The 25,447-nt window shown below is 40.5% G+C and overlaps 1 protein-coding gene across 1 annotated transcript in view; it reads left to right on the forward strand.

Annotated features, from left to right (window-relative positions):
* LOC122801887 (sodium/myo-inositol cotransporter-like) overlaps positions 1-25,447 on the forward strand; it is a 483,912-nt gene that overhangs the window by 62,046 nt on the left and 396,419 nt on the right. The window contains exon 2 of the mRNA XM_044071565.1: positions 22,805-25,151. Within this exon, the coding sequence (XP_043927500.1) occupies positions 23,101-25,151 (2,051 nt within the window). The 5' untranslated portion in view covers positions 22,805-23,100. The remainder of the gene's footprint in view (positions 1-22,804; positions 25,152-25,447) is intronic.

Genomic DNA, 25,447 nt, shown 5'->3' on the forward strand with positions numbered 1-25,447 from the left:
TCCACTTCCAATGCGTCCGATTGTTTCAGGTAGGGGATGGGTCACTTCTAATGTATCCGTATATCTAGAGACTATATTAAGACCTATAGTTGACTCCATCCCCACCATTCTTAAAGATACATATCATCTATTGGATGATATCCATAAGTTTAATGAGAATCGTATAAATGCATTGGATGGTTGTGTCTTGATAACCTTAGACGTTAAAAACCTCTTCACTAGCATACCTAATGAAGATGGCTTGCAAGCCATAATGGAAGTGTTTAATTCAGATACAGATTTCGACACAAATGAAAAGATTTTGTTATATTTTCTTTTACAAATGGTTCTTGAAAACAATGCATTTATGTTTAAAGACAAATATTACTTACAGCAATGGGGAGTAGCCATGGGCACTCCCGTTGCCAACACTTATGCTAATTTAGTTGTCTTTAACTGGGAGAGGAATAATTTGTTTAGTGATGCAAGGTATACTAATAATATCAGAATGTATAGAAGATTTGTAGACGACATTCTGATTTTATGGGAAGGTACTTTGGATGAATTCAAAATGTTTTTAACATATTTAGATTCTACCACCCAGTTTTTAAAGTTCACCATGGAGTGGTCTTATACTCACATTAGTTTTTTAGACATCAACATTGCAATCAATGGACATAGGATAGAAACTAGTTTATACAGGAAGGCATGCTGGGTGAATAACCTTTTACACTATAACAGCATGCATCCTAGACATGTGTTCCCAGGCATAGTCAAAAGTCAGTATATTAGAATAGGGAGGTTATGTGATAACCCACAAGTGCTCACCAAAGAAGCAGACAATATGGAGAAGCTATTTTTAGAAAGAGGCTACAACATGAAAATGTTGCATGATATCAAGAATGAAGTTTTTTCAACACATGATTCTGTAATGGAGTCAACAGCAAGACATAAGACAGTATCTAGCAAACCTAAAGTTAAGAAATGGACAACATCCACTGTTAATAATAGAGTAGCATATATAATGCAATATACAAATGATAACTTTGATTTAAAGAATATAATTAAACAAAACTGGAAGCTCCTAACTATAGATGAAGTAACCAGGAATATAGTAGGAGAGCAACCGAAATTTACTTATAAAAATTCACCTAACTTAAAAAGATTGCTATGCTTCAAAGAGGGAAAAGGAAATTCCAATGAACAGATACATCTTAATACCATGGGCACCTTTCCTTGTACCAGATGCAATATGTGTCGACACATTAGTGACAAACAAATATATAAACACCCCAGAATGGATTTTATGTTTAAACCTAGATTTTATGCAAGCTGCAACTCTATGAATTTGGTATACTTAGCGACATGTACAAAATGTGAAGCATTCTATGTTGGCTTAACTAAGAGAAAATTTAAGCAAAGGATATATAATCACATCTATGAAATAAAGAAAAAGAATGATAAGAATGCTTTAGCTAGACATATAATTGAATTCAGAGAGCATAGCTTTAAGTTTAGAGTATTGCAACTAGTAGGTTTGAACAAGAGATGGGGTAATAACGTGAACACTTTAGCAAATATTGAATTGTCATGGATCTTAAGATTAGGTGCCCATTTATATCCAGGCTTGAATCAAAGTATTTGTATCAAACCAGTTTTAGATAGCAGGATATATAAATAATGATTTCTACATTGATATGTATATATATTCGCTTATTTTCATTGAAATGTTGCCGTAAATCTGCTACTCATTGACATATACTACATTTACAAACGAATATGACCTTCCTTCATTAATGTTATTGATTTTATGAATGCAACATATGAAAGATTTTATTATGATGCCACATTTTAAATATTATTAATTAATTGATCATATTGATTTATAATATTATATTCAATGTTTAGTTATTCATTTGTTTATTTATATATCTATACATTTATATATTTATTTATTAGTGTATATTCATATGTATATTTTATAATCAATATTTATTTATATCTGAAGATTTTATATATATATTTATTTATCTAATATTTAATATAAATGTACATATAATCAGTTATACATGCATATGCATATATTCTTGCCATGAAATTTACATAGACACATATTTATATAGTTTTTAATGTCCACAGATTAATATACCATAGAATAGGGTGCCTTTAACTATGGTTCATGCTGTCTAATAATATAGGAACATTTTATATATATGTGTCCATTTGAGAGCTTTGAATTTTATGCCTCTTACATTTTTATGCATTTCTTAAGCATTTATTTCTTATATATTCATTTTTATTTTCATAAAAATATATATATATATATTTTCATATTTTATATTGTCCATATGAATACTATTGGTTATCCATATTGAATGGTTTTAATATTTAAAATACCCTATTGTTTCTGAGAAACATAATATTATTATAGGCATTGTTGTAATCCTAAGATCTGAATGACAATGTGAAAAAGTTACTTGAGCTTGTTTTGCACTGCCTCTTTACATATATAATTGTGAGCACTACTCATCACCTTAAACTAATTAATTGAATGATTAATTGAAATTGATCTGATTTAATTGAATTTTGCTGGGTATATATACTCTCTGTAAATGTTGCTTAAATGTGAAGATCTGAGGAAGCGCACTTCAGGTGCGTGAAAGCGCTTATCCGTCCGTATTTTTAACAAATAAAATGGCATTTTGAAGTGGTTTTTGTTTCCTGGTTGCTGAATCCGTCAGTGTTCCTTACAACATATCGTTCTTCTTCTTGGCTGAGGATTCTACTGGTACCATCCGGTATATTTATTTATATTCTCTAGGAATAGCATTGAATCTAGCAAAGTCCCAACTATAATCTATATAGCCTTTCACATTTATTGGCTGTGGTTATGCACACCAAGAGTTCCTCACTTTATGTATGGATTTAACTGCTAACTGCAATATCATGTGGACAGAACATATTGAACTTGGGCACCATCATAAAATCATTCTGAAAAGAAAAGATACAGAAATGGTCTTGTCACTAAAAACGTGTTGAGTAAAAATCCTTTGCCTGTATGAGGAGGAGGAATAACTTGTATTATCCCCTGAGGCAGCATATAAGACATGAAGAAATACAATAGTTTGAACTGGCGAATGAGGAGGAATTACCTGAAAAGGAAGAATTTCCTTCCACTGCCATCTGTATCCTAGATGGATCCCATTTATCACCCAATTGTCTGAAGCAAACAGAAATATAGTTTGATGAAGGGATAAGTGACTGCCAGGGTGAGGTGGGGAAGAGTCCCTTATATAGTCCATTCTCACTTGTTTTGACCGTCCTTTATGCATGATGTGGGAGTCCTGCTTTCTTTTTAGAACCTGTCTGCCATTGCTTTTTTTTTTTTTAAATGTATGCTTGCCAGCATTTTGCTGAGACTGTTTAATTTTGTTTCTTGCCAAAATTAGACAATGAAGCAGAGAATCCCTTGAAAATCCTAGAAAAGGAGGGCTGAAAAATCTGAGATATTCTTTGAATCGGCTTACTTGTCACCTTACACTTTTATGACCTTTGTATCAGGTGGTCCGAAAACTAAATCTCTATACCAGGGAGGAGTCGATTTTTTATTTTTGGCATATTTTTTGGGAGGTTCTGAGAGCACAGCCTGGCAAGCCTTCTTAAAACAGTAGCAGTGACATTAGCCCTGGAAGTAATATCTGCAGAGTCATAAACACATTTCAGATAATGAGTAGTGACTTGAGAAGTACAATGCGGATTTTTCCTCGTAAGAGGAAACTGAAACCGAAACATTCCTCATACTTCCACTATTAGAATAAACTTTAACATGTGAGCCTGACAGTTTAGAATTCTACAATCAGTTGCAGAAGCATACACACCCCCCCCCCCCAAGAACAAAAGTTTACTACTCTTAGCAGTAGGAGGAGAAGGATTAGAATTAACAAAATGTTTGGCAACAGCTGGGTTTACTAAAGTTATAGCTTGCTGGGTCAGTTATGGGACTAGTGTATAAAACTTGAAAGACTGAGAAACTTTGTACACTCTGCCAGCTTTCTTAGGAGCAGCAGGTTGGCTGTCTTAACCATAGATTGTGACAAGCACATCCTCCAGTGCTAACAGCACTGATGGGATGGATGAAGGTTCTGGAAATTCCAGTTGTAGCAAATCATATTTATTAAATGACTGAGAAACCCCTGTATTTTTCCTCTGAAAATAATGGTCCATTTTGGAAATGGTGTCAGGGAAAGAGAATTCCTCACAGGGAGAATCTGAAACCACACACACCTCAAAATAGGAGTCAGAAGCCTCAAGAGAAAACAATGCATCCGTCTCTTCTCATTCTCTACATATTCCAATTTTTGAATCTTTTCAGGGAAAGAAGATTCCCTTTTTCTTTACCAAAAACACCTTACAAGAAGGATCAAGGACTTATACAAGACCTTGAGACAAGCCCAATAAATTATTCCTGCCAAGTGTAACTAAACTGACACAGTTGTTGTTAAATGTTTAGGATGTTCTTCGTTCCCCATTGCTGCAGTCCTTACTATTGGGTATAGTCCGCCATCCAGTCGGCCCGAATACCAGAGATTAGACTGACGCCAGTACGCCAGGGTACCATGACCGACGCCATATCCTCAGTCTTTTTGCCGCATGGTCCGATGCAGAAGCAGTTTTAGTGCAGGTTGGCGTTCTGAAATATTTCCAAACCGGAGTTTCAGACCGAAACAGAGTTGGCTGGGAACATTGTGGTTTTTCTTGCCTCAGTATTTAACCGGATGTCAGAAAAAGTGAATAACTGTATTTCTTGTGGGAAACAGATACCTCATAGGGATTACCATACCTTGTGTATACCTTGTTTAGGGCCTGAGCACGACGTTGTTGGTTGCCGCCTTGTGCTAGGTTTAACAAACGCACTATTAAGAGGAGGTTAGACTGTGCCAGGTTAGTGTTTGGGAAGCGTTGCAATTATAAAATGCCGGCCCAAGAAGCGCAAGGACAAAACAGCGAAGCCTAGGGTTGATGAACCGCAGTCCCGGACGCCGGTTCTTTAGAAGGCTCAGTGGAGCCAGAGGTTTTGCCAGGAGTTTCCATGGAGTCTCAGGCTGAAACTTTGCTGTTACAGGATGTGCCTCTCAGGAGGTAGGCCAGGCTGAGGGGCTTCTCAGGTAACTGTTCTTCCCTCTCTTCCCAAGGTAGTTAGAGCCTCTCCTTCTGTTGCCAAAACTTCTTTGAGAGGTAGGCCAAGTTCAGCTTCAGTGGGGGCTTCTCCTAGCATTTCGGTTCTGTACCTAAGAAACATATGCTTAAAATGGCAGAAGATTTGATTACTATGATTAGAGGTTCTATGCCCTCCTGATAAGAGGCCTAGGGTGGAACCGAGTTTGATAGTTTTGAACAGTGTTCAGAGGCTTCAGAGTCTTCTGGAAGACTTGCAGGAGTATCCTACTTATTCTGATTCTGATGTGGATGATTCCACTCCTACAGCTTCTCCTCCTGAGGATTTCTTTCAGAGACTCTGCATTCCATGAGGGAGCACTTTAAATGGGAAGGCCAGGATTACTCTGATTCCAGGAAAAGGCTTAGGGAATTCTTGTTTTACCCCAGCATAGGCCCTTAGCTATTCCTCCTGTGTTGAATGTGGTGGAAGATGTTTTGCAGAGGCTTCCCTGAACCCTGACTCTTTGCCTCCTGCTCCTGTTAAGCCTGATAGGTATTATAGGGTGCCAAGCTCATAAGTATTTGTTTAAGAGTCCTAGGGCGGACCCAGAAACTATTTCTCAAGGGCCTAAAGGTGTTAAGGCTTCTGTGGTTAAAAATCCTGTTCCCACTGATAAAGAGGCAAGGGCTTTGGATAGGTGGGGAAAGAAAGTGTATACTTCTTCCACTCTAGCCATGAGAGCGTTGAATTGTCAGTTTCACATGCTAAAATATCAGAATTATCTCCTTTCACAAAAGGTGGATGCTTTGGCGGAAGGTATTGAGTGTAAAGAGTTGCTGGATTTGGTTCATGTGTCTGAACAAGTGGGTAAGCATTCTTTGCAATGTGGTTTTGATGCTGTACAGGCCTCCTCGAGGGTGGCTGCTACTAGTTCTGTTCTTCGCAGGCATGCCTGGTTGAGGGATCAGAATTTAGCTGAGCATGTTAAGACAAGGATTTTGGATGCTCCTTTACAGTCTGATGTGTTGTTTGGATCGCCTGTGGAAGCAGTTTTAAAGAAAATGGAGGACACAGCTAAGTCTATGCAAACTGTTAAAGATTTTTGCAGGTGCAGCCACCGTTTAGTAGAAATTGGCCTGCTAAGGGTGGACATATCCTGCTTATGATTCCCAGTCTAGGGGTAGGTCTAGACGTAGGGGCAGGACTCAAGGTTCTTTTAGGCCTAGAACAGGAGTTCACCAGCTCAGACTTCTGGTGAGGGCAGGGGTCAGTCCTTTCGAACAGACCCAATGACTTTCAGCTGCCAGTAGATTCTCGCCTGGCAGCTCCTTTGGGAGGAAGACTGTCTCTTTTCAAAGAAAATTGGAATTTAATTACTCAAGACAAATGGGTGTTGGATATCATTCACCACGCTTACAGATTTTATTTCCATACAATGCCCCTTTCAAAGGCATGCCAGACGCTCCTCCTCCACAAAGAAAAGAGGCTCACAAGCAAGTTTCTCAGTTACTCCAGATGGGGCCATTCAGCCAGTCCCTGTATCAGAAAGGGGCCTAGGATTTTATTCTCTGTTCCTAGTACCAAAGAAGGGGAACACGGAGACCAATTTTGGATTTATCTCTCCTCAACACTTTTCTGGACATTCCCAAGTTCAAGATGTTGACGTTACAACAGCTTTTACCTCTGCTGGGCAAAGATCACTGGATGGTAACTTTAGATCTCAAGGAAGCTTACCTTCATGTGCCTATAAGGCTAAGTTGCAGGAAGTATCTGCGGTTTCGAGCTGGAAATTCTCATTATCAGTTCTCTGCATTGCCCTTTGGCTTATCTACTGCTTCAGAGTATTCACAAAGGTTCTGGCTCCAGTGATAGCTTACTTCAGGCTTCAAGGAATTCAAATCTATCCTTACTTGGACGACTGCCTGATTCTGGCTCAAGAAAAGGAAGACCTTCTACAGCATCTGGAATATGTTATAGCAGTGCTAAGATGCCTAGGGTATTCTGTGAACGAAATAAAGTCCAGTCTAGTACCCTCTCAAGACATGTGCTTTCTGGGTGTGAGACTGAATACAGCAGCCCAGATGGCCTTTTAACCCCGGACAAACAAAAGAGTCTATCACTTTACTTCCATCAACTATCTCATCAGTCCGTGCTGACTGCAAGGACAGTCCTTCAAGCATTAGGGTTCATGGCATCTTGTATTCTGGTGCTTCCCAATGCCAAACTGCATATGAGGAAGCTACAATGGTATCTCAAAATGTATGGACACAGCACTGCCAGGATTTGGACACTGTCATTCAAATAATACCTTGCCTTCAAACAGAATTTTGTGGTGGGCTCAGGAATGTCACCTAAACAAGGGACTCTCTGTGACCCGCCAGAGGCGAGTCAGATTTTAACGACAGATGCCTCGGACATTGCTTGGGGAGCTCATCTAAATGGAAAGTGGATACAAGACAAGTGGCCTGCCAGACTACAGCATCTACATATCAACATGAAGGAGATGTTAGCAGTCCAGTTTGCATTAATGGCTTTCAAGGAGTTACTTCTTCCAGGGCAGGTGTTGATTCTAACAGACAACACAACTGTCATGTGGTACATCAACAAGCAAGGGGAACACATTCTTATCCTCTATGCAGGCAAGCAATGATTTTATGGGAGACTGCTAAGCTTGCAACTTACTCTTCAGGCAAGGTTTCTGCCAGGAGCACAGAACTCCTTAGCAGATGTGTTAAGCAGACAAATCATGGATCCCCGAAACTGGATCTTCATGTATTTCAGAGATTGACAGTGTCATGGGGAACTCCAGACATAGATCTGTTCGCTTCTCCACTAAACCACCAGCTGCCAAAGTATTGCACAAAGGGGTTTCATCACACAGCTTGGAAAGTGGATGCTCTGTCTTTCAGTTGGAAAAACCTTCATGTGTATGCCTTTCCACCTCTACCTCTTCTTCCAAAGGTACTATTAAAGGTCAGACAAGACAGGCCAAGGATGATTTTGATAGCTCCAGATTGGCCTCGGCAACACTGGTACCCACTACTACGGAGTCTGGTAAAGAAGCCTCCATGGCCTTTACCTCTGGTTCCTTATCTGTTATCTCAGAAGGACGGTCATCTGCTCAATGTCAAGCTTCACTCTCTTCATCTAACAGCCTGGCATATTCTGTGTTGAGACACAGCAGGTCTCAACTTCCTCAACAAGTTTTAAATGTGATTATGGAAGCTAGAAGACCTAGTACAAGGAAAGTGAAATGGAAGAGATTTTTATTTTGGAGTACAGCAAAGAATTTGGAGATTTCTGAGCCTAATTTGAGTGTGGCTCTTCAATATCTTACTGAGTTATTGGACAAAGGTTTGTCCTTCTCTTCCATTAAGATTCATGCTGCAGCAATTTCAGCTCACTATGATTGTGATCCACCATTGTTTTCGCATCCTTTGTTCAAGCAGTTTCTTAGAGGGGCAAAGAATATAAGACCCCCACAGAGCTCCTACTCCTGCTTGGGATCTCAATTTTGTGTTGGAAAAACTTACTCCTGAATTGAAATACTTGTCATGGAAGACTGCTTTTCTGTTGGCTATTACTTCTGCAAGAAGGGTGTCTGAGTTGCAGGCCCTTATGGCAGTAGAGCCCTTTTGATTTTCCATAAGGATAGGGTATCATTAATCCTTCCTTTATGCCTAAGGTGGTTTCTAGTGTGGCTTTAAACCAAACTATTCATTTGCCTACTTTTATGCAGACCCCAAAATAAAGGGGAAAAGATTTTGCACACTTTAGATGTTATTTAAGCAGGACTAAGGATTTCAGGCAGTCTCAGCAGTTGTTTGTTTTTTGCTTTGAGTTCACAGGGCAAGCCTGTGTCAAAACAAACTATTTCTAGGTGGAATTGCATTTTGTTATTCCCATCATGGCAAGGAGATTCCAGCTGGGATTAGGCCTCATTCCACTAGGGCTACTGCCACTTCAACAGCATTTCTAAGGTGGCAACTAAGGATATTTTGGAAGCAGCTACTTGGAGTTCAGTGCATACTTTCTCTAAGCATTATCACCTTCCTATCTACTCTAAGTCTAGGGCTGGTTTTGCCACAGCTGTTTTGCAAGGCATGTTGTCAGCTCCTGCTTCTTTATGATTTGCCAGCCTCCCTTACCTCTGCTTTGGGATTCTACATAAATGTAGATGTTCGAGGATCCCCATTGCTGCAGTCCCCTCCCTCCTTCCCCTCTGTGTTTAGTAGGTGAGGTTACATGCTTATATTTTGTATATATTCTTGTATATATTGTACATATTTTTGGTGCAGGTATTTTGGGCCTTGTCTTTTTAGGGTCTTCTGACATCTGGGGCAAGAAAAGACTGAGGATATGGCAATGGGGATCCTCGAACATCTACATTTATGGTAGGTACAAAACTGTACTTTTTCTGTCTCTTGATGGGAATGTTAGGGAAAATAGACAAAGTTTTGCTAGCAACAGCTTCCCAGGGATGGGCACAACATTCTGGCTAAGCAGGTGGACATTCCCCTGCCCCTTCTCCCATGACCAACAGAGGTGGCTGTCTTGCCCACTGAGGGGACCACAACAGCCACAGAGAATGTGGCTAAACCCCTGTCCATTTTCAGCCCACTGTGATGGCAAAGGCTGCTTTACAATCTTTGTGGCTGGAAGAAGGTTCAGTTGAGGGATTAGCAGTTTGTTTCATGGTTAAGCTGATAATGTTGCAGCAATATTCTGTAAAAAGGAAAGTAGTAAACAAGTAACTTTTCCTTAGGAAAAAAAAACCACAGCCCAAAGCACTTTACTTTTCCAAAAAGTAAAATAAAAATAGAAGGAAAAAACAATGCAGAAAAGTCATAAGGCAGTCAAGGAAAATATGCTTTTCTAGCTTAAAAATGTTTGTTTTAATTAACTACTTTTGACTTGTTTCTCACAGAATATTGGAGTTTTTGTTTCCTCTAAAGGAGCTTATTTGCCCACTAATGGAGCAGCATTAGCATACCATCAGTCCTCAAAAGCCCACAGAGGAGAGCTCTCCTCATCATCAGGAAAGCTCTGGATGGCTTGGAGCTGAACACCTGTCTTTTTAGCTGATTGAACGTTTGGGTGCATGGAAGGTGCCCTGAATCTTTGCAAGCTGTCTGGCTGTTGCATCCTATCCACTATATAACCTATGTAGTTGTTTCTGCAGCAGTGATCAATATGAAAAGCCAGCCTTAACATCTTCCAAAGAAAGAAGACTTCCTGTGAGTCATACTATCCCGCTACCCTCCTGTACTGCACTGACATACTGCTTAATTACTTTTATACCATCAGATAACTCCAGTTCCCTTTCCAACTTTGCTTTTAACAGTGTTTCTCTTATGAATATGTACTCTCGCATTTCTCATATGCTTTACTTTACTGAATTTTGTCTGCCATGATTTAGTCCATTCATCCAGCCTGCAAGTCCAATTACACTGCTTCTATACTGCATTATGAATTGGCATAAAATGCCACTTTCCCCATAACTTCAGCAGTGCCACTTAAAAACAAAGAAATTGACATTCCACAGTACCCTTCCCCCATAGAACATTACTAATAACCATACTTTTGTTAAAGTATGTTCACTGTTACCCTATTTGTCCTTTAGTCCTACCATAGTTTTTTACACTCTTGGATTTTGTCTAAACAGTGTTTTAACCCATTTCATTCTTGCCTAGTGTGTTTACCAACCTTTTACATGGTACCATGTTAAATGTCTTGCTAAGCTCTAAGAAGGAATTTTTTTAAATATTCAGGTTAGCTAGTCAGTAAACTAATAAGTTACTTGAAATGGCCTTTCTGTTGCAAATGTATGCTGCAATCTGTCCCAAACTCACGTTTTCCAGATATTCCAAAACTCTCCAATCTGTTAGTGCCTGTAACAAACCCGGACTCTGGAAGACATAACCCATAAGATTCATCTCCTGAAACTGCTTTGTGCAGCTCCATTCTTCTTCTCTTCTGCAGATTGTATTATTCTCCAGCTGAACCACGCTGAAAAAGCTTGGGGAGAATGTTGGACATGAATTCTGAGAAATTTGATGCCTCCACCAGGTGATTTCACTTTCCATAAGAAGGGCAGAGAGTAGTGCTACCAAAAAGGGATGGTGTGGGGGAGGTAGTGATCCAGAAAGGAAGGGAGGGGGAAATAATGTTCCACAAAGGGAGAGGTGGGGGTGAAACAGCAGTGCTTCAGAAAAGGAGGGGTAGGGAGATGCAGTAGTGCTTTAGAAAGGGTGAGAGAGAGGTAAAAAGACAGAGAGAGAGTAGTTATCCAGAAAGAGAGACCATAGTGCTCCAGAAGGGAATAGTTGAGGATGGATAAATTGGTTTAAAGTTGTTTTGATAATGGGAAGGATAGTGATATTTTAACAGTTTTGGAGGCATGTCCTGCTTATAGTGAATGGATTATACATTTTTCCCCACAGTTATAGTACCATTGCTGATTGACAGATGAAGATGTGTGTGAAAGGAAACATCACAAGCCTTACAGAAACAAGGAGGGTGTTCGAAGGAACTCTTCTGATTACAGTGGTAATGCTTTGAGTGTGACACTGAAAATCTAGATTTGTGTAAAGTCGCTGAAAAATATTGCCGGTAGGGTTGGTGTTTACATTGTGTATGGCCAGCAGAATGAAGGTGAAAAGACATGTCATAGAAGTCCAAAAAAGGATAAGTGAGCACACTAACATCATAGCAGAGGTGCGTGTCCTAATTCATGATTGGATACTAGACTGAGCCTTACTGTAACAAAGTCTATACAGTGTGTTCCTGTTCTTCAAACAGACCACCATTGCTTATTTAACTAATTTGTAGTAACCATGTAGTTTTTATGTACATTTCTTTTCCTCTGAGTAGATGGAGACTGTCTGTAGCCTTCTGTTTCCAGAAGATTTTTTACTTGAAGGTTGCTCCGGTATCTTGCGGTTCTTATTGCACTGTTAATTCTTAACAGCTAGTACTTTATCATTAAGTTGGACGAGTGTTTTGTATACATTAAGATCTATTTGCTCAAGGACTTGGAATGTTTGGATGAAATCAGGTTAGTGAGCAGAAATTTAAAAATGTCCGTATCGCACTAAGCAAGTTGGGGTGGAAAAGATATTTGGTGCTCCAAATATTCCATGCTTGATTCATAAAAGAAAATATGGTCAGTTGTGCACTGTGTACCACAGCATGTAGGTCAGTGATGCACCAAAGCACAGACTCCCAGCCTTGAAAAAGCATGACAGTAGCCCTTTGGCTACCTGACCAGTACCCAAAAGCACAAGGGAAGGATACTGTGGTGCTCCAAGTCAAAATGTCTAGTCATCATAACAGTACAGTATAGTGATCATTATGCCAGAACCCTACATTTCCCGAGTTCGTGGTTGTCGTGGCACATTTCTAGTATAAGGGACAATGTGTTACAGCACTAATCCATATATGCCGTAATGTTATTTGAAGTATGATGATAATGTCTGGTGATGGTCCTTTCCTGACTGTTAGCCTAGTACGCAGCAGCTGAAATAGGAGCAGGGAGAGTCCAAGTGTTGACTAAAGACCACAGATATCTAATACTGTGGAGACACTGAACCCGTCTTCTGTTCATTCAGCTCATGTAGTGGTCTAATATAGTAAGTGCTGCAGGGGTATTTTGTCTTTTAAGCCAGTGCTACAGAACTTTGTGACGAGCATGGGATGACATAGCTTTCACCACAGTGATGGACAATCACGGCATCTTTTGTCAGAGTTTACTGATTCAGGCACTATTACACTCTGTGATTGGTTGAATATTTTCTCATGGTGTGGACCACAATGCGGACCAAAGAGAGAAGATTCCAGGGCAAAGCTTCACTAAAGCTACCCTTGGATCAATTTTTCATAATTCAAGAAGTTCACAGAACATGTTAGTACTGTGTAGAATTGATATATAGTATCTAATCCTTAATTTTTAAATGATTATTGTGCAACATATTGAAGGGCATTAAAGTTGTAGTACATTTTTACAAAACGTTCATATCAACAACTAGTATTAGAATTGCAGTGCAATGAAAAGTTAGTATACAAGCTTCTGTATTTGTGGAAATGCAATAGAACATGACGTGTGGTGTGTGTTATATACTGTGGGCAGTAGCACAGACTCTTTCCTCAGACACCATCTAGAGATGTGTAGACCAACCACTTTGGTCATCAGCCGTGGTGTGCAGTATCTTCTAGATAGGCGAACGTGGCTATGTGCCACATAAACGGTGTAAATAATTGACCTTGGGTGATTTGGTTGTGTTGATTAACATTGCCAAAAAATAGGCGTGGATATTTGCTGCCACTAAGTGGGTTGACAACCCATCCTACTCTGACCTATACCAGGGACCCATGCTAATTGCGGGAGGAGTCTATGTGCCCCTTTTGGCCAGTGTATGCTTACCATGAAGCCCAGCAATCCTGTGTCAGTAAACTACTTGCTGGGTGGTGTCCAGTCGCTCAGCCTGGGTTATCTGGGATAGCTCTGTTGAGTGAAAGCTGGGCATAAAATCAGTCACCCTGCCAAATATGAATGAAGAATTGTTACACTCATTATTGGTTCACAGACAGGACAGTGTTTAGATGTATATGTTAAGAAAGAGTCTGAACATTTCTATATCCTGGAGATTAGATGGAATTGCAGTGCAGCAAAGACACTTTGCTTGAGATTTGGAGTCTAATAAACAGAAGAACAATGGTGTGGGAATTGTGATGAGGGAAAGCCTTCAGAAAACTGTGAAGAATGTTATCAGTATTGGTGACAGACTCATGGCAGTTTTAGTTCAGTATAAGGATAGGGCAGTATTCATAGTCTCAGCCTATGCCCCATAGCATGGTTGTGATGGCAAGAAAGAGTGCATTCAGACAGCAGTTTCAAGACTTACTAGATAAAGCAGGATGACCTGCGTTGGTGTTGAAAATGGTGAACCTGAATGCATATATTGGGGCAGACAGAACAGGATAGGAGAGTGGAGTAGGTCCATATGGGTAGGACAATAGAAATAAAGGAGAGACCATGTAGAATTCTGTCTTCCAAATGCGTGATGGTGGCCAACTCATGGTTTCAGCAAGAGAGGCAGTCAAGAGATCACTTACAAGAATGGCCAACATGCAACTTGGGTAAATTTCCTCCTAATAAGGAAAGGGCAGTAGGGTAGAATCAGTAATTGCAAAATCGTCCCCAACAAAACAGTCGGCCCATGGCATAAACTACTGGTTGCCACAATCTGCTGCAAAATGTGGTCAGAGAAGGTGGTAACAGAGACTAGGCTGAAGACCTGGAAGCTGGATAGAAAATACCTGAGTTCAAGGAAATACTCAGGGCTGTAGCATCTCAGAAAGATGAAGAAATAGGTGGAGTTGAAAAGAGAATGGCAGCAGCTCAGAATAGCACGTGTGAAGACTATAGAACAGATATGCAGCCAAGCCAGGCATGGAAATAGGTATATATAAAGAAAGTCGGTGGTGGAATGCACAAGTCCCGGAAATCAACAAAAAAGATTGCAGGAAGAAATGGGAGACATAAAAGACAGACCAGGCTAAGGAGGAGTAATGGTTGGCTGAGAGAGTAGTTGGCACTGTTAAACAGGGCATCTGAGTCACTGTACCAGCGTATGTAAAGTGACAAAGTAGATGGCACAAAGAAACTCATTGGGTTGCAAAGCAAAGACAGATTAAGAAGACCTTCGTAAGGGATGCCAGCAGCAGCCTTCTCCCCAATCTGTAGAACTTCAAAGGCTAATAGAAAGAGTACTTCCAACAGCTTCTGAATGAAGAGAGCACAACAGAAGATGTAATGCCCCAGACACAGCCTTAGTGAAAGAAGAGGTGAAGCCCACCTAGAATTGCACTAAGGAAAATAAGGTCAGGGAAAGCAACAAGCTCAGATGAGTTCACAGCAGATATGATCAAGATGTTGGGTGAGTTAGGGGAGAAATTGCTCCTGAGGGTGCTCATAGCAGTGTGGAGAGAGAAACATATCCCAGATGACTGGAGAATAAGCATACTATTGCCATTGTACAAGAATAAAGGGAAGATTCACAACTGTGGGCTGTATAGGAGTATCAAACTCATATCACACTTGATGAAAGTTCTGGAGAGGGTAACTGATAAACAAATACACACAGTAGTAGAAAGTAAAATGGGAAATGAGCAGTCTGGATTCAGATCCGAATGTAGCATACCTGACCTGATTTTGGCAGTGAAACAGCGGAGATAAAGATGATGAAAGAGGACAATTGGGCATTCCAAGACTTGGAGAAAGCATATGATACTGTCCCAAGAAAGCTGATTTGGGCAGTCCTGTGATGGTTTGAAGTCTCAGAAGCACTGGTAGAATTAGTGCAGACTATGTACAAAGACCCAATGACACAAGTATAAACAGTGTTCAGACTGACAGAGGGGTTCCTTTGGGAGTTGGTATGTATCAGGGTTCTGCTTTGAGCCCACGTGATGGACTACATTAGCAAACAAGTAGGAGTGGATAGATAAACAGAAGTTGCTGTGTGCAGATGATGTGGACTTACAGGCAGACTGTGAACAAGGACTTCAGCAAAGGATAGGGGAATGGAATGCAAAACTGAAGGCACATGGAATGAAACTGATTATTGTAATGGCAGCAAGTTGGAGCAATCTTGAGAAGCTGATAATAGAGAGAGAAGGGAGAATAGTGGAACATACTTCAGGTACGGGGAGAGGGGTGGTTGGGGAGAAGGAAAGTCCTGAATGAGAAGGTCAAAACTAGAATTGGCGGGGCTGCAGTCAAGCGGCATAGAGTGTCTGGTATGACAGAAGAATGCCAAAAAACCTGAAACAGAAGGTACACAAACTAGTGGTGGAGTCAGTACTACTGAGACTTGGGTAGTGAAGGCAGAGCAGCTGAGGAAGCTAAATGTGATGGAGTTGAAGTGTCTGAGATGGGTGGTAGAATGCACAATGTTGGACAGTCGAAGGAATGAAGACATCAGCGCAGAAACTTTAGTAGCTCCATTTGCAGAGAAAGTCAAAGAGAACAAATTACAGTAGTCGGGTAGTTGTGCAGATAAGTAGTAGACAATCTGGTGAGGAAGATTTGGGACAGACTGGTGAGGAAGATTTGGGACAGACAGGAGGAAGGCAACTTGAAATAAGGGTGTTCAGCAAGTAGGAGTGATTGTTTGAGAGAAGACCTGCAATTGTCAGGCATGACTGCCAAAGAAGTGAGGAGAGAAGCATTAAATCAAGAGAGATGGTGACAGTTAGCACAACACCCTTACCCCTTGTAGAAAATGGGGTGCGGAAAATTGATGATAACTATGAAGGTATGGTCACATGTTTTTGTGAAACATTTCAACAATGAAAAAGCTTCAATGAAAAAAATGCTCTCTTAAAGATGTGATTGTTACTACACTATTGATGATAACTATGAAGGTATGGTCACATGTTTTTGTGAAACATTTCAACAATGAAAAAGCTTCAATGAAAAAATGCTCTCTTAAAGATGTGATTGTTACTACACTATGATAATCATAACTCCCTTTTAAGTGTGAGTTTTTTTATCTCAACATCACCTACCCTTACATGCTGAAAATATAATGTTTTACAGTTACTGTACTAATAAAAAAATCATATAAACTCCTCGAGTCCTGGTCTTTTATTGGCACCTTGTAGAATTTGTCATTCAGCTTCTTTACATTCAATTACCACCTAAGCTGCTCACATTTACACTGTCAAGAACAAAAAAATCACTTTTTCTAAAGTCCTGATTTAGCTAAGGCATCATCTTTCTTCCTGATAGAATTTATGAACATACTCTAGCTCTTAGCTAACTTCCTGACCGTTTTTCCCAGTATAGAAACAGGAACACACAGAGCAGCATGCTATGTAAACCACTCCACATGCATTACGATTATGTATTTGTCTGTGATGGTCCTGTTTAATGCCTGAAACACTTGAACTATTGCTTTCAACATGACTATTTACAATGTCCACATTTGTAAGTTCCCACTTTTGTGTTTTCAGACCAAGTAATACTGTTTTGTCTTTCTAATATATTTTTTATGTTGGCTGATTTTTATATGTGAACAGTTTTTTATATGTGAACAGTGGTGGGATGGTGTATTAATTCAGTTTGGAAGGTGGGAATGCTGCATATTTGCATTTTAAGTCACTTTACAATTGCTTCTAATCAAAATAAGTGCATCATTGGGAAGTGTACCTCTCAATCTCTTAGTGCAGTAAATCTGGACAAAGCCCAACATAGTGGGGAGACAAAGGCCCAAAAATAGGGGCATATTTTAAAAATTGCTCTTATAAGCGTAGAAAGTTGAGTAACAGGGTTTGTTTAAACATACATTTTCTGAAGGATTTGAAGTCTGAAACAACGTATGTCATTATTTAATTACTTCAATCCTCTCAGATTATTCGAGTGATTTGTTAGAAAACCACGTATTTTATGAGGAACAGATCAAAAATCGAGCCAAAAATCTGGACATTCGGTGAAAATTTGGACAGTTGAGAGGTATGGGGGGGTGGGGTCCAGCCCTCTTTTAGAAACAGAATTAATGGAAAAATGCACTTTGCCATTGTTGAGTGCTGGTATGTCTGGAAGCACAAGTGCTTCATTCTGAGAGCCACATTATTATCAAGATGATCCTGCTCTCAAAACATTTTATGTGGAGGTACATATTGTAAAGTAATTCAAATTTGTGCGGTACCTGGCAGATCTTTGACAGTGGGCAGAACACGAGCTACAGGAAAACAGATTGCCTTTACTTGGTGTGCCCAGACACGGCAAGCATATCTTACAAATGTCTCGGGATGCACCAGCACAGTGCGACAGCCATATGTATCTAGACAGACTAAGCTCTTTGATGTCTTTTGACAAGCACTGTACAAATGAATCTTGAGTGGCAATACATAGCATGTGCTACTTATGTACTCCAGAAACCACTCAACACTTTGGAAATAAGAGCAAGTTTCTTTATATGACTTACAATTGCATTATTTTGCTGGTGATGGACATTGAGCATGGAACAGAGTAAAGGCCATGCACCCAATTAGCCTGTGCATCATGCAGGTGATTGGTAATCCTTATCCGGAGCTGATTATCTAAAATCCAGGGGAGGATTGGTAATTCTTCTCCCTTGCTGCTGTTGATCAGCCAGCTTCCTTGCCATTCTTTCCTTACCAATGCCTCCCCCCCAAATGTGTTGCTTTCTTATCGTGCATGCACTTTTACAAAATGCAATAATGCTGACTATACAGATGTGCTGTTACAACCCATTTGAATGGCATATGTGCCTTATGATTTCTCTGCTAAACCTCCGCAATCTGTGCCTCTGTAGAGTTTGACTATAAGGAAGTCAGGTGATACCACCCAGGCAACTCTGTCCATTGTACAGTAGCGTGTAGGTGCGATGTGTTTGGATGTGAGGTATTTCATGGTATACAAAAGTCTGGGGCAAAGAGGCAAATCTACATCCCTCAGTCATTATTTCATTGGGCTGAGCAGATGTGTGTTGAGCAGTTCTATGCACGCACTCACGCAACATATAAGCATGCACTTGACAGAGGTTTGTGTTGCCTTATGATACTGCTCGACAGAGGCTTTTGCTGCTTTTTGGCACTGTAATATCCCTTTAGCAAAGATGTGTGTGCGTGTCAGTGGCGGACCATGGCATAGAGTTTCTGCTGAAGCTGTAGATAAAGTTATTGGTTCTGCACTTTACAGTAGTCATTTTGGGAGTTTGTGTAGTGTGCATTGAGTGCGTTTGCACTGATGTGTTCCAGTTTGCTGGCTTATCTGCATCTAACACTGCATACCGATCTTGCTTTTGGTTAATGGTAGCCTAGAGGAGGATATGAGGAGGAAACTACTTAGTTGAAGCCAGGGTTGCTACCCGCTTGTCTCCTAAGCAGTGTCTGTACTGAGTCCGCAGCATTCTCTGAATTATTTCAACAGTGAATGAGGTATTGAAAGATTAAAGTGAAAAATGAGATTTGTGTCCTAGCAGTTGGGAAGAAAAGTATTTGGTAATAAAAAAAAATGGTACAGAAATCGGCAAATGATGAAAGACGTGTCAAGGTAGAAGATGTATCAAATGCTGTGGAAATTTTTTGTACCCTGATACTTTTCAGCAATAAGATCCCTTTGATGCTTTTTAAGCTCTGTGCGAACCATGGCTTTTGCTGTAGCAGGCAACTGAGTAAATGTCATGAAAGTCCTACTAGGACAGCTGAACTTTATTTGGGGTTAATCAGTCTCGTTAATTGATGGCAGGTGTGTACCCAAGAAGAATGAATACTGTAATTAAATCAAAAGGTGCTTCAACAAAGAATTCATTTAAGGGTGTGCACACTTATGCAACCAGCGTATTGTATGTTTTTTATTTTTTATATTTTTACCCTAACATATTTGTTTTTTCAGTTGAATTGTACAGGTTATAGGTCACATTAAAGGAGGGAAAAGTTTTGAAATGATTTATTGTGGTCTCTTTTTTATCACAAAAAACTGGCATTAAGTGTGTGTATACTTTTTTTATATCCATTCTACCTGATTTCTTAGCATCCTCACCATCTTCCAACTTTTGTCTTCTCCTTTCTAGGTTTTGAAGAATAACATTCAGGTAATAGAACCTTAAGAATCAAATTGTACTATTCCTGGAGCTTTCTGGACCCAGGCTTGTCACAGTTACTGTCTAGGTGTTCCACCCCAAGGCACACCACACAGACAATGTGTAGCATGAGGAGGGATCTTGTGTTTGCACTTACAGGACTCTGAGGTTTTGTCATTAGTGATATCCACAGGAAAGATAAGAGCCTAAAACAGACCACTTCAGCAGCCACAAGGGGTAATCTGGAACTTTTAATAAATATTGATTTTGCTAGCATCACAACTGTATACACAGGCCAGCTGCCTTGAAACTAGGCAAGAAAAGCAGTAACAGTACTGACCAAACCAGTCACCTGACCAGGAGATGAGAGGAATAAATACTACAAATTAACTACATTTCTCTCAAACTGCAAGTTGGCTATTACTGTAAAAATGGAAACATTTTCACTAAGAAGAAACTTTCTTCTGCAAATGTCAACATATGCCAAAAAAAACCCCTGCCAAGTGAGCCTGGAAACACCTCTTGATGCTGTCTCTAGAGTGTAAATGAAACTGAGGGAAAGAGGTGTGTGGTGCTTTATGGGAGCTGGGGAGGAGGACTTCTCAAGCGGTTACTAAGCTAATAGCTCTAAGGCCTTTACAAGCCTAGCCATATAATACCCATGTTCTCTAATGGACCATTATTAGATGGTTCCCTAATTGACCATTGTTAGGTGGTTTGATTGTTTGCAGAGCAAATCTGTGATCAGCCCTGGCTGCCCCTGTCCATGAGGGAATTCGGTGCCACCCCAGGGGTGAATTTACGGTCTTCCATCCACTCGTCCAGGTTTTGCCCAAATAGGGTAGCTTATCGTGAGTTGGGATTTATTCCAGAGTAGTGGCATTCTGTGGGAGATGTATCCGTTTCTCCAGCACGTACTAAGTCACAGGTTAGGTTGAGATCTCTGGAGCGAGTGACTCTTGTCCCATTTGATTTGTGGACATGCAGCATTTCCACTAGAGCAGGCCAGGCACAGGTCGCCTCTCAGCAGCCTGCAGGACGTAGAGTACAGCGACAGGGCTTTCGGGGCTTTCCATGTAGGTCATGTTTTGGAGCCCCTGAATTCTCTTGGCCAGGAATCTCTGTGTCCTCTCCAACTGCTGCAGGTATCAGGTAAGATACCTGCTAAGGGGAGCACCATACTCCATTAGTGGTCTAATGAGGGTAGAGCACAGAGAAGTTATAACATCTCTGGTCCTGGATGCAGTGCCCCTACCCATGAGGTGTGCAAAGCAAAAGGTCTTCCCCCACCACTGTGAACACATGGTGATCGAATTCCAGACCACTGTCAACCTCCGTTTCCAAGTCACACACCACTGAGTTTGAGCTTGGGGGTGCTGCCTATATTATAATTTGCAGGGTCGGGGTGCTGCCTATATTATAATTTGCAGGGTCTACCCCTTTGCCAAGGGGAACAACAATGAACTTTCTTGCACTTAGTTGCAGACTTTGGCCCCAATCACTTGTCCGTGCTAACCCCTCCTGCAGTATACTAATACAAGTGCTCCCAACTTGCAGCTATCTGTGAACCCAACAAACCATAGGCAGTCTACTTTCTCCTGGACTTCTGAGAAGTAGATTCCAAAAGTAGAGGGCCCAGCACAGAACCCTGTGGTACCCCACTGGTAATTGTTCTACTGGTGGAGATGTAATCACTAACTCTGACAGTATAGGTTCCATTGGTGAGCCAGCCAGCTACCCATCTAGTGACATTTAGGTTAATCCCAAGCTGGGAGAGTTTCTCAATGATACTGGAGTGGGGATTGTGTCAAGCATTGGCTGTCAGGATAGGTGGTATGTACTGCTTTGCTTTCATCCAGGGCTTTGGTGATATTCTTGAAGTCAGCCAGGTTTAAGCATTTAATGAAGCCAAACTGTGTCAGGTAGAGAGTTTGAAGGTTGGCTATGTCCTTGTTAAGGTCCATGATGATTCTTTTCACGGCCTTGCAGATAAGGTAGGCTAAGCTTATGGGTATATAGTTCCCAGGGTCTGTTGATGGACTCCCTTTGTGCAAAGGAACTATGGTTACTGTTCTCCACTCTGCTGGAACAAAGCCAGTGCTCAGGCTGTGGTTAGAGTGCCAAGTGGATCCACTAGGTCATGTTTTAGGTTGTTTAGTAAGCAGCCTGGGATGTTATCTGGTCCCATAGAGGCTGTGTTTTTGGCCTTGGAGAGCACAGATGTGACCTTCTCATTGGTGATACTGGGGAGAGGACAGATGTCTGGTAATGCTTTGGGGTATAGTTGTTGGGGACACGGGGGTGAGGTTTGTGCCAAATCTGTCAGCTGACAGATTGTCTTGCAGTTGCTGAATCCCTGCTGCTTGTTGCTAGCCAGTCTCAGTGTAGAAGCCTGATGTACTGGATCATCAAGACCTTGAGTGTCTCACAAGGACTGACAGTGGTGTGATTTAATGTAGCTGTTTTGTAGGGCATGTGACATCTGATGCAGAAGTGGTAGTTACTCAAGACAGGTTTTGTACTCGTGCAGGGTAACCTTTAGCTGTGAAAAAAGTGTGATTACAGATTTTGTTGATGTGAAGAAGCATGGTTTATTTTATTGTGACTGTAAATTCACTGTATTCTGTGCTGCATTTATAGAGCATAATGGTTATATCGGCATAATTTTATAATTTGAGACTTGTTTGATCAACAGTCTGCTTTAAAGAGAGTTTTCATTTTGGAACATTAACATGACAAGACTGTAGAGGACTATTTCAGAATTATTTTACGACTTGTACAGGGTCTTGCAAGCCCAATCGGCATGACATGGTTAGCAATTTCATCAATTATCTTTTTCTGCAGTACGTTTTGTGGTTTAACTTTGTATTCATTGTTTTAACTTTGTGCATTGAGAAGTTACAATTCTTAGTAAGAATTTGTATTCTTGTGGTTATTTTAACTTTTATATTTTCTGACAGCGTTGGTATTTGACATTTTTTGTACTTTGACTTTGGCAGCAGTTGCATTGGCTAATACATTTTTTTCTTTTTTTTTTTTCTTTACTGTCCTGCAGGAGTGTCTGCCCTAACCATTGCTACACCACCTACAACTATGAATTGCTGCCAGTCGTTGATGCATTGTACACTGTTGGCCTTGATATTGTAACAGCCATGGCATTTTCCCACAATTCCAGATCAAAATGATGAAATTTTATATTTATTTGTCTGACGGGAACCTCAAGCCAGTAAACTATTGGATAAAATGTTTTCCCTACAGCTCTTCCTACATACGTAGTATAACTTGACTTTTCATGCAGTTCAAGTAAAATATTTTTATTTGTACTGTTGGGGTTTATGGCAGCTTAAAAACATGAAGGGTTCAATGGAAGCAGCAGACATTTCTGTAGTGGCACTTTATTTTGTTACTGTAATGGGCATTGGGTTTTTTGCCATGTGGAGATCCAACAGAAGCACTGTGAGTGGGTACTTTCTGGCTGGTCGGTCAATGACTTGGATTGCCATTGGGGCTTCTTTGTTTGTCAGCAACATTGGCAGTGAACACTTCATTGGGCTTGCTGGCTCAGGGGCTGCAAGTGGGCTTGCCGTAGCGGCATGGGAGTTGAATGCACTTTTGCTTCTACAACTTTTGGGTTGGGTGTTTGTACCAGTTTATATACGATCCCAATCTTGCACAATGCCTGAATATTTATCAAAGAGGTACGGAGGAAAAAGGATTAAAGTATACTTTGCAGTTCTGTCTTTAGTTTTGTATATTTTCACTAAAATTTCAGTGAATTTGTATGCTGGTGCCCTGTTTATCCAAGAATCTTTTGGTTGGAACCTTTATTTGTCTATAATCTTGCTGATTGGAATGACTGCCCTTTTGACTATATCAGGAGGACTTGTGGCTGTAATCTACACAGACACTGTTCAAGCAGTCTTTATGATTGTTGGTGCTGTTATTCTTATGACAGTAAGCTTGGTGAAGGTTGGTGGGTTTGAAGAACTTAAGCATAAATATATGCTGGCCACACCAAATGTTACAGAAATCTTGCTGACAAACAACTTTACTAACACTAATTTTTGTCACATCTATCCAAAGCCAGATTCATTGAAGCTGTTACGTAAGTCATCTGATGAAGATATTCCTTGGCCAGGGTTCCTGTTGGGTCAGACACCTTCCTCTGTGTGGTACTGGTGTGCTGATCAGGTTATAGTTCAAAGGGTGCTGGCTGCTAAAAATATTGCTCATGCCAAAGGTGCTACCTTAATGGCGGGCTTCTTGAAAATATTGCCCATGTTCATTATCGTTGTTCCAGGAATGATTTCAAGAGTCCTTTTTCCAAATGAAGTTGTCTGCATAAACCCAGAGCACTGTATGGCAGTCTGTGGCAGCAGAGCAGGTTGCTCCAATATTGCATATCCTCATTTGGTCATGAACATTCTTCCAGTTGGACTTCGTGGGCTTATGATGTCTGTCATGATTGCAGCACTGATGAGTGACTTGGATTCCATATTTAACAGTGCCAGCACTATATTTACTCTTGATATATACAAATATTTAAGAAAGACTGCTTCATCTCAGGAACTTATGATTGTGGGAAGAGTATTTGTTGTTTTCATGGTAGGCATTAGCATTGCTTGGGTACCAATAGTTGTAGAAATGCAGGGTGGTGAAACTTACCTTTATATTCAGGAAGTGGCCGGTTATCTTACACCACCTGTGGCAGCACTTTTTCTTCTAGGGGTCTTCTGGAAACGTTGTAATGAGCATGGAGCCTTTTGCGGTGCCATGATTGGTTCTATTTTGGGAGTTACCCGGTTGATCTTGGCATTTGTTTACCATGAACCAGATTGTGACCAACCTGACAACAGGCCAAATTTTATTAAGAATTTCCATTATATGTATTTTGCTACATGTTTGTTTTGGGTAACTGGGGCTTCAGCTGTAGTTGTAAGCCTTCTTACTGAACCGCCAAAAAAAGAACATATTTGGACAACTACAGTTTGGGCTTACTGGTGCAAAAATGAGAGAAATTTAAAAACTGATTATGGTGTAGATGTGCAGAATCATGCAGATCGTGTGGAGAATGACAAACACCTTATTCAAAGACGCAATGGAAATGGAAAATATCCTGTTGATGATCAAGTTGAAGTCAGTCTTTTGGTCACTGTTAGTGGTGGAGTGGTAGACACCCCAGATCAGTCTGATGTTGACACTGCAATGGAATGTTTTTTAGATGGTGAAACAACCCTGGTGAATCCACCACATGGAAGTAAGGTAGAGAAGAAGAGTACAACATCCTGCTGGAAGTGTGCCATTTGGTTCTGTGGCTGCAGCAGTGAAAATGTAGGCAGAGATGCAGCCTGCAGCTATCATTTAGATGAGGCTGAGTGCTTGCAGATGCTTAAAGAGACTCGAAAGATTAAGTGGATACTAAATATTGGACTACTTATGATTTGTTCAATTGGCATATTCATGTTTATATACTTTTCATTGTGAATTATGTATGTACCCGTGAAATGCAGTGGAAAACTATGAAGTTTGACTGTTTAGGTACTGAAGGGGACCAGACTACAGGCATAGTTGTATAAGGGTTTGCAGTACTGTACATCATACTGTTTTTGCCTTGTCATTGTTATAGTGCTTATTTACACACAGTTTTTATATGCTGAAAGGATGCACCAAGGAATGAGATGGACAGAATAAAGTGACA

The sequence above is a fragment of the Protopterus annectens genome, chromosome 5.part0 (genome assembly GCF_019279795.1).
Source record: "Protopterus annectens isolate FY-2018-M chromosome 5.part0, PAN1.0, whole genome shotgun sequence".
Lineage (NCBI taxonomy): Eukaryota > Metazoa > Chordata > Ceratodontiformes > Protopteridae > Protopterus > Protopterus annectens.